The sequence below is a fragment of the Morone saxatilis genome, unplaced genomic scaffold, assembly GCF_004916995.1.
Source record: "Morone saxatilis isolate NCDOM2014 unplaced genomic scaffold, NCSU_SB_2.0 Contig8, whole genome shotgun sequence".
NCBI lineage: Eukaryota > Metazoa > Chordata > Actinopteri > Moronidae > Morone > Morone saxatilis.
The window spans coordinates 11231643-11241854 of NW_023340257.1; the positions used below are offsets into that span (position 1 = coordinate 11231643).

Below are 10212 nucleotides of genomic sequence, written 5' to 3' on the forward strand. Positions count from 1 at the left end.
CTCAATGATAGAAAAGGTTGGGAAGCACTGCTTTAAAACTAGGATGGTGCATAAAATGTCATACCCAGATGCTTAAATTGAAGAAGGAACGATGACCATTACTACAAAAATACAACCCAACTCATAAAAACAGTTTTCTTTTCCCTTTTTAAAAACTTTCCTGGACTGTCACACCTCTTAGATGCTGAAACACAAGGAGTGCTTTAATGAAGATTATCTCAGTTGGTCCAAAATAATTACAGAAACAACTGTGATCTTTTGTCAAAAAAGTGGTTAAAAGTGTTTTTAATGTCTGTTGGAATATTTCTGTCCATTCAGGGAGGCTAACACTATATTCCGTGGCAACTCACTGGCAACACGCTGCATTGATGACATGATGAAGATTGTGGGAAAGAATTACCTGGCGGTTACCCTGAAGCCTGTAATAGATGAGGTATGAGCAACAAGGACACACACACACACACTCAGTATAGATGCCAGAATGGGCATGAGTCACTGAGGTCAGTATGGGAATGGAAAACTTTGAAACAGCTGCCTTTCCACTACAAACAAGCAGATGTACAGATGTAATTGGTAGGTTTGAAGTTCTTACAGGATGAGTTGGTTGAAAACCTCTTTCAGTAATAAATTATCTAAATGGATTGCATTAATGAGTTGTTTGAATTAAAGTTATACTTTTCTGATTAGTGGGTTCATTTGTGGCCTTTTTTCTACTGGTCTACTTGCATCTGCATAATGTGCCATTTTGTATTCTTCATCATCTTCATATTTTGTCTTTATGGTCTTTATTAAATTACTTACTAGTTTTCTTACTCATCTTCTGGTGTTGTCCTTCAAGAAAACAGGAAAACATGATTTCATTTGTTGTTAATTTCTCATTTAATACATTAAGCCTTTTTTTTTTGTCCTTTTAATCTTCCATAGATTTGTGAATCCAACAAAACATGTGAGATAGACCCCATAAAACTAAAGGAAGGTGACAACGTGGAGGTCAACAAGGTAAATGCACTTGTCTCTCCACATTTTAAACTTCCACTGTATCATTTCATCGGCCTTTACCTTCAAGATACTTGGTATCCTCTCTATGTCAAATATATGTAAACTAATGGGTTTTTTTTACCTCTGCAGGAAAACCTTCAGGGTTACGTCCAGAAAGTCTTTTCCTCCATCACCCAGTCCAGTTCCAGCTGTCCCCCACTTATGTGTGATGTCTTCAGGTCACTGAGACACTTGGCCTGCAAACGTTTCCCAGGTAAATGCCAGAGGCTGTATTAAAGGTTATGGTCTCATTTTTGCAGCCACTTAGTCAGAGAAAGGCTTTTACTACAGCTCTATATCCGTAGCTTGGTTTATATTAGTTGGTTTAATCTTTTAAAGATTAGTTTAATCTTTAACAGATTAAATATAAGAGCTTTTACAGTGTGTTAATGGGTTTATATACATGTCAACCACCAGGTGGAGCCAAATCTTGAGTTTCATCTTACAGTAGTTATATTCTGACCACTCTCTGTATGTACATACATACTGTATGCTTTGTAAGACTTGCTAATTGGTTAAATTAGTTTGTTTTTGGAAGCCAGACTCAGTTGTTAGCATCTTCTTTCTCTCCACAGCTGACCCACATGTTCAATACTCAGCCGTTAGCAGCTTTGTGTTCCTGCGGTTCTTTGCCGTTGCTGTTCTTTCTCCGCACTCATTCCAGCTCCGTTCCCACCATCCTGTAAGTGCACGGGTCCGGCACCATAACTCACCATTCTATAAATATTCTGGAGAGCAAATTGACATGTGGCCTGTACAGTACATTGTCGTCATTGTACGTTTTCTTTAATTCTAGGATCCTGAGATTTCTCGCACACTCACACTCATCTCAAAAACAATCCAGACCCTGGGCAGCTGGGGTAGTTTGTCAAAAAAACTGGTAAGATTAACAGCAAACATGAGAAATTGCTACTTAAAGCAAAGTAAGAGGAGTCATTACTTATTGATGAAAGCATTTGTGAGACTGATGGAACTGTAGTCTGGGCTGAATCGAGAATACGTTTAGAGGATTACTGTAAAGTGTTACATATAGTCTAGCGTATGTATTGTGTAATTGATCATATGCAGCGTTTTAAACTATGTTGTTTATATCTTTTCTCTCTTTTGTAGTCTAGTTTTAAAGAAACCTACATGTATGACTTCTTCAAATCATTCCAAGAAGAAAAGTGTATCGAAAAAGTTAAAAAGTTTCTCGATGAGATCTCCTCTAATGTCAGCAAGGAGTCCAGTGGGCTGGAGGACGCAGTGGTTCTCAAGGAGGGGTGAGTGTTCATCATGAGCCTGGATAGGATCATTATACTGATGGCTGCTGCTTCTTTTACCACTCTACCCTACAAACTTTAAGCAGTCTGTGCAGAAAAATGTTCATGTCTTTAATGTAGAGTAGACCTACTTATTTATTCAACAAATTAATAGTCGCTGACATCAGTAACCAAGGCTAAAGAAAGCTTCAAATACTTTACTTTAACCTCCTCCCAGCAGTTATCAGAGAAGTACAGTCTCCCTTCTTTAGTTAGTATTTTATTTTCAGTAATAAATCCCCCCCAGCTCCTTAACCGGCCCGAGACTACGCCTTTGGATAGCTTTCTCACACCCAAGCCAAAGTGGAAAAGCATGTTTTATCTTTTTATGGTGAGATAATGTATGCATGGTTCCTCTCTAGACTCTGTAAGGGAGGAAAACACAGAAGAGCCCTGGAAAAAAGCTTGAAATTCTGATAAGATATATTTCAATGTAACTGGAGCCTTGTTTCAGTATAAAAACATTTTATTTTGCAAAAAATAAAATAAAATAGAATTAAATTGTACTGGTCTTTTATTTGCATACTTCCGGTGAAACATGGTTTATACTTTGAACCTCCATCTTGTGTGTGTCCTTACAGGGAGGTACAGAAACGTGCCCAAGGGAGAAAACGCCTTGGCAAGAAAAACTTTAAAAAGCGATGGCTCAGAGTGACCAACAGGGAGCTCTCCTACCACAAACATAAAGGTGAGACCAGTTTCTATCATCTCATACGCCAACCAAACACAGTTTCACCTCGAACGTGCAGCATTAAACCAACAGGAGATGGCTCAGGCTATGCTACATTTTTAACCACCAGATGTCACCAAAGACTTTTCCAATCTTACATATAGTGGAGGTGCCACTTTATTGGTTGGATTTATTTGCTAAAAGTTGAGATGTTCAAAATGTTGTGTTGTAAATGAATATTAAAAACTTTTATTAATGGAAAGCCAGCATATGTATAAAATACTGTGTATTGCACTTATTCTCTACATGCACATGTGACTGGACAGATGTACGGACTATTTCATAGAAAGAAATACAGTACGGTGGTCACAAGTAAATACATATATTCATTAATAGCATATTCAATAGCTTTTATATTGTGTGACCTATGAGACACCTTGGTCAACACATATAGATAGTTTGGAGCACACTGATAGTCTAAGTAGATGTCTTTTAAAAATTGCCATAAAAATACAATGCCTTAACTCCCTTACAGCCTCTTATATTGTCTAATTTTACAGGGGGCACATTGTTCAAAACAAACAGCTTATATATTATATAAGTTGTTAATACTTCTTAGTGTCACTGTATATTTTTCTTAACATAATTTTGAAAGAATGCCTTCTGCTTTACAGGAAAAGAGGCCCTCTGCATCATCAATGTCAAAAATATTCAGGCGGTGGAGAAACTGGATGAAAGTGCCTTTAACCGCAAAAATGTAAGCCAGTTCCCCTCAGACACCCGATCATCACTTGAAATATGGCCCCTTTGTAATATAAACATTGTCCCAGAGCCAGTTGACCCAAGTTGAAACAAACAAATGATGAATTATTGTGTTTGGTAGTCTCATGAGGTTATGCTGACTGTCCAGTTAAATGTGTGTGAATGGTTTGGATGTCCGTTTGGAAGTTGTTTGTCACTCCTCTGTGCTCCTCCTGTGCCTGGAAAATGCATGAAACATTTCAGACATTATCAAGTATCAAGAATGACACATTTAAACAAAATCTCCTGGAAATGATCAGCTTTTAATGTGAAACATAGTAAATCTCAGGTTGTTACAGTTGAAATGTTACAAGTATCACATATGTAAGGGCTGCCCTCATTGTAAGCATAGACACACCCGTTTTGTTAGTATTTTCCATAAAAACTGTAGGATGTTGAAAGTGCCCTGGAAATGACCTGGAAATTGATAAGCAGTAACACTGCTGTGCCTTGGCTCTTAAACAGCTCCTCTTCTCTTGTGTCAGATGTTTCAGGTGGTCCACTCTGAGAAGCCTCTGTACGTGCAAGCAGGAAACTGTGTAGAAGCCAGCGAGTGGTTGGAGGTCCTGGGCCAGGTCAGTCGCTGCAACGAGGGACGCCTGGCCACCTTCCATCCGTCAAATTACACCAGTGGAGCCTGGCAGTGCTGCAAAAGCCAGAGTAACAACGCACCGGGCTGTAAGCCCTGCACAAGGTGAGTCTTTGCCCACATCATCACCACCAGGACCAGGAATTTATCATCTATAAAGTAGTTTTGCATTGTTGCTGCTGTTTTGTGGGACATGTGTTGCACATCACAATAAACACTTAATAAAATTGCTCACTGCTGCTTTGAAACACTGCCACTAGTGGTAAATTTGACCAACCATGTAGACCAGAGCTGAGAGTCATGAAAACAGGCACGTTGTCTAGAAAGAGTAGATTTTGAGAATCTCTCTAAAATGGCAAAATGGAAAGCTCCCACAGTTGGATCATCCTCATTTGCTCTGCCGTCTGTGACCATAAACAGATGAGTTTTTGTGGATTGGCACACGTGCAAAGAGCCACACTAACATTACGTTTGAAACATTTGACAAATAGCCCATAACTACTGTAGCAACTTGTCCAGGAAGCTTTGTAGGAACTAAACCACACTTTATTTGATAATTGTTTGAGTGGAAGTATGTACTAAAGCAGAAAATGAGCAGAAAATGTTCAGCAGACCCTCATTACTGTAAAGGAATGCTTTTGGCCTTTCTGTGTTTTTGTTTTTTCAATCTACTTTTCCACCTCAGCGTGGCTTCTTTCCAACATCCCTTCAAACATTAGTTTTACAGCAGCAAATCACAAAAATCACAATTGCAAAACATGTCTCAGCAAAACCACTGATGCCATTTTCAACTAAAATAAATCATCAGTTTAAAAAGAAACTTAAAGAATTTGTGGATGGCTTTGCTTTTTTACTGTAGCTGTTTTCACTTTAATGCAGAATCTGAAAAGCCACATTTCTCCCTTTAATCTGTCCAGTCACTGTTCACCCTGCAGGTTAAAAGTTCGCTGTTTACTTCTACTGTCTTTGTGTTTCCTACTTGTGTTTGTTGTTATTTATTTAATACATAGAGCTTACAGAAAATACATGCAGAGCTCAGGATTTCTGTTTTATCTTTAACAAACTAAAATATCACATCCTCCTCTTGTCTCTGCCTTTGACACCTCGTTTACTTATGTTCTGTCCTGTTTCAGCGTCGTGGTGGCCAACCTGCAGCTGGACATAGACTGTGACCGGGAAACGGAGAGAATATTCTCCCTCCTTTCCTCAAATGACACCAAGCTCCAGAACATGGAGGGTCAGTGTTCGTACATGAGATAATCTGTTTATTATTTGAGGATTACACTGGTTGCCAAATGTCACAGGAACTGCCTCATAGCACTGGTTATTGGGTGTTGGAGAATGACATTATTATTGTAAATCAAGACCCGTGATAGTGATTTATATACACGTATGTGTTAATGTATCTGTGACGTATATGTTTTTGTCTTTTCGACTATACTCCAGCGTGATAGCAATTAGGGAGGTGACCGAGGTAAATGTGATGACTTCAGTTTTAAGGGTGTTTGTGGTTACATAGATAAATCGCTAATCTCAAGGGGGTTTAAATCAGCATGGTAGAATTGCATTATAGACAGTCAGGTAAATAGTGAAGGAATACTCTTTTTATACATAGTTGTCTCATTATGGAACAACATAGCATAAAACAGTGGAATAAAGTCAGTCAGCTCCTTCAGCTGCTATATCTCTGCTATATATCTTGGAGTCCATGAAGACCAGACTGGAGGCAATAAGCAGCCAAAAAGGTTTTTTTCTTTTGTTTTTGTCCCCAAATGGTCCCTTTACTGACTGTGTGTGGTCATCTGCTGTCAAACCTCCATTTGTTGATAGCTGTAAGTGAATGAACTGCCTAATTGAAGCCAAAATACAGATGTAAGATGGTTGATTTTAAGAAATTGATTATAAGATGAAGCCTCTGCTTGTGAGAAGTTGTCAGTCGGACAAAGTTGAAACATTAATATGTAGATCTGAATCTTAACTAATCCAAGATGTGAATATGTCTATGTTACAGATCCGGCTTATGTTAACTTGTCCAATGTCTGTTTTTATTTTGCATAAAAATGTCCATAAAGCCTTCACTGTTCATCTGGCGTTAACACTTTCTGAGCTGCACTGTATAATGATGTGTTTCCTCTCCATAGATGCATGTGCCAGTATGGCAGTGTACCAGGGCCCCCAGCGGGAGCAGGAGGACTACTCAAAATTCACCATTCAGGAACCCAAAGAGACCTTTCAGACACTCAAACAGCTCCGAAACGTCATGGAAGAACTTCAAAGGCAGCACAACATCAGGAGCGACAACATGGCACAGTACGGGAGCCTGTAAGTCCAGACTGCTATCACTTTATGTTACATCTATACTGTAACACACATGCACACATTATTACTGCTGCAATATACACTACTGCTCCTACTCACAGAAAGATGAGCTACCTTTCTTTCTGTTTCAGGGACAACCCGATCGTAGGGAAAACCTCCTAACCAGGGCAGGGCGGTGTGGCCTGAAGCAGCAGGTGTTCATACATAACAGAGAGCCTAAACACGGTCCTAAAGGAGCCCTGGTAGTTGTCCCAGCAAGTGCACCCGCTGTGTGTCAAGGTGAAGAACGAACTATACACCCTGACCTCCAGAAATCAAGAGTCCACTACACCAGTGACAGCCTAAGAATGGGAACCAGAAGGAGCTTTACCTGGATCTCTCCTCGGTCCTCGAAATGAACAAACCCTTAGGTGTTGTCGTTTTGTTTGGCGCCTCATCTCCTCCTCCCCTCCCTCTGCATTGCAGGTTCCTATAGACTCTTTTCCTTGTCTTAATTTATGTCCTCTTTTACGTCTACAGCTGTGTGGAAAAGACATCATTAGATGGTGTGTGAATAGGCTGCTAATTTTTTTTATTCACCTGGTTTTATATCAACAGCTGTGATGATGCTCTCCCAATCTTTTAAGGTTTTGCTCTGACACTTGTCTTGAGTTGATTGATAATCATCTTTCTGGAGATTCATCCTCTATTTGTGCCCCTTTTATCTTTCTCTACTCCTTTTTAGTGTCCTTCCTCTTCTGAACAAATGTGTATATATTTTCAGAGGACAGTTGAATAGATGAAACCGATCTGCCTTACTTTGATGGATGTTTCTTTCACATTAAATGCTGAGGGAATAATAATGCAGAAGCACTTTAAATATTTGGAGCACTCCAAATGGAAAATGATTAGATACTTGGTATCAGCTTTCCCCATTTTGATCAGTTACATGATCTCGAGTACATCTATGTTTCATTCCTGTACAATAACATTTATAGCCTGTAGATTTTAAGATATTTTCTTGACCAAAGACAATTTCATAGGTTTGACTTGAAAAAAATAATTAATGTATTTTGAATACAAATGTTTTAAAAATGGAGATATATATGGTTTCTGTTCATGTTTTTGCTAACATATCCTTTTACTTTTTAGTGACTTAAGGCAAGCAGACTGCATGCGTTCAGTTTTAAGACCTGATAGCACATGATTGTGGTGTAGAGTTGTATTTCCCTGTGATTGTGAATCGTATTGGTACGGTATACATCAGATCTGTGCTGTCACGTTGAGAGCATCACAACATATCTTTAGTGGCTTATGTAACAAATGATAGTAGAGGAATCAATCAGAATAACAAATTACCCCTGTCATCCCAAAATTAGTCCAGACAATCGTGGCAACCAACAAACACATTATGTCCCTTTCTTCTTTTACTTTTCACTCCGCAGCTCCAGCTGTTGTACTTTTGGAGGTTTTAGAGAATTAGTTTGAAATGTGGCACTGTGCAGCTTAAAAGTTGAAAAAGTTAGTGTTCTCCAGCTGTGAGTCACAGCACTCCACCGCCCGAACAGTCAATACAAGTCTGTGTAGTAAACAAGTTTGAAAAGTGGATACATTGATAATGAGAATACACATTAACTCCTGATATCCTGACACATGTTACTCCGAATCATATCAGAGCTGCATCTGATCAATACAGTAATGGAAAATAAGCTATCAATAAATGCTTATCAGAAGTTTTCAGAGCCCAAATGATGTCTTAAAATTGCTTAAGATTTGTGATTTTTGATCTGTTGGTATTCAGTTTGTTATGTGAAATCCTTAAACTTTTAAGCTCCAACCAGCAAATTCTCTATCCACTTATCGATAAATCAACAAATCACTTTTGCGCTGGAGAAAACTGTTGATCAGTCAGACTTTTTCAAACCCTGGTTTTGTCTTTTTGTTTTTCATTCTTTGCCCGTTTGAACAATGAAGTGTTGAAAAGATACAAAAGAAACTTGAATTTATTTTAACAACAAAAGTTGACAATGCTGATAATACAGGGTTAACCATGTATTTTTCTTTGCTTGTGGTTGTTTTCAGAAGTTTTGTCTTTGGTCCGTCATATATTTCTAACATGCATGTCTTGTGTATTTAACAATATATTTTTCTAGGAAAATGTTTTTGTATCTTTTTTTTTGTGTGTTTCTATACTGGTACGGTACCTTGTTCTTCGTCTGCAGCGCTTCTCTGAGGCTGTCCGCTTTTTGTTTTTGTCCCAGAGTGGTCCCTTTACTGACTGTGTGTGGTTCTAGCTGCTGCCAAACCTCCACTTGTTGATAGCTTACCGCAGTGTTACTGAAGTGAATATTGTGTGTACAGTAATGTCCCACGAGCTGCAGCTGGCACTGACTATGTTCACATGCAGGCTGTAAGTGAATGAACTGCCTAATCAGAGCCAAAATACAACTGTAAAATGGTTGATTTTTTTTATTAAGAAATTGATCATTGGATGAACTTTGCCTATGCTTGTGAAAAACTGGACCAAATTTTAATATTAATATGTGGATCTGAATCCCACAGCATAAAGTTGTTTTTTTTTGTATACTGTAAAAGCTTGCATGTCAACTCCGTTGCTAGTTTTAATAAGGGCCAGTCAACTAGCTGTTAATGTCCTCTAGTGTGCTCATTTTCGTATGAAAGTGAACATGTTTTGGGTCTTCATTTCCATTCATTCGGTCAGTGAATAATGCTGTTTATCTGCTTTTAATAAGGGAATGTTCCACCATTTTGTTTTTCCATGTCAGCACATATAAACAGTCCTTGTCAGGATGGAGATGAGATGCATGTGGGGAAACGCATGCAGTGGCCTGCTAGTAGTTGAAGCACATTGGCACAACAATCTTCTTGACTCTGACGTGTTGGACTGCGGCCAATTTCATGCAAACCGAAAGGGACATGATGATATTTGCTTTGAACTGTTATATGAATAACATCAATCTAGGTAGTATGCGACTTGCACATGTGATGTGTGTTTCTAAGCACTTATTATCCACAGAAAGGAGAAATTCCAGATTTATGCAAGAAGAGAAATTGATTTCTGGGTCTGTCAACTCAACAATAATATCTAAATACTTTTCAAATGCAGGCATTAAAATTGCCAAACTCTTTTTGTCCTGCCAATGATCTGTTCTGTAAGAGTCACATCACAGAGCACGAGTACTATAAACAATCATAGGATGTTTTTTCTGAGATCTAAAAGCTTCTTCCTGTCCAGCGCGCAGCCAATAGTTGCAGACAGTGGAGGGCAACTCACTTCTTCTGAATGTCTCCATACTGCTCGAGTACAATGTCTGTTCTTTTTTATACACGTTAAATATTTTATTTTCCATACATGGTCTTTTCTGTGTCCATTTGAAACAATTTACAATAAACACTTTGCCAACTTGTTTCCTCTGTGTGTGTGCTTCCATTGAAAAGCCAAATATCAAGAATTGACTCCAGGATATTTTGAGTTTTTTTTTTTGTTTGCTTTT

At 38.6% G+C, this 10212-nt stretch overlaps 1 protein-coding gene across 1 annotated transcript in view; it reads left to right on the plus strand.

Annotated features, from left to right (window-relative positions):
- rasa2 (RAS p21 protein activator 2) overlaps positions 1-10127 on the plus strand; it is a gene marked incomplete at its 5' end in the record, with an annotated part of 25417 nt that extends 15290 nt beyond the window's left edge. The window contains 12 exon segments of the mRNA XM_035679848.1: positions 319-433; positions 925-999; positions 1129-1252; positions 1614-1720; positions 1835-1918; positions 2149-2300; positions 2921-3027; positions 3684-3766; positions 4296-4504; positions 5533-5636; positions 6541-6721; positions 6850-10127. Coding sequence (XP_035535741.1) covers positions 319-433; positions 925-999; positions 1129-1252; positions 1614-1720; positions 1835-1918; positions 2149-2300; positions 2921-3027; positions 3684-3766; positions 4296-4504; positions 5533-5636; positions 6541-6721; positions 6850-6880 — 1372 coding nt within the window.
- Between the last annotated feature and the right edge of the window lie 85 nt (positions 10128-10212).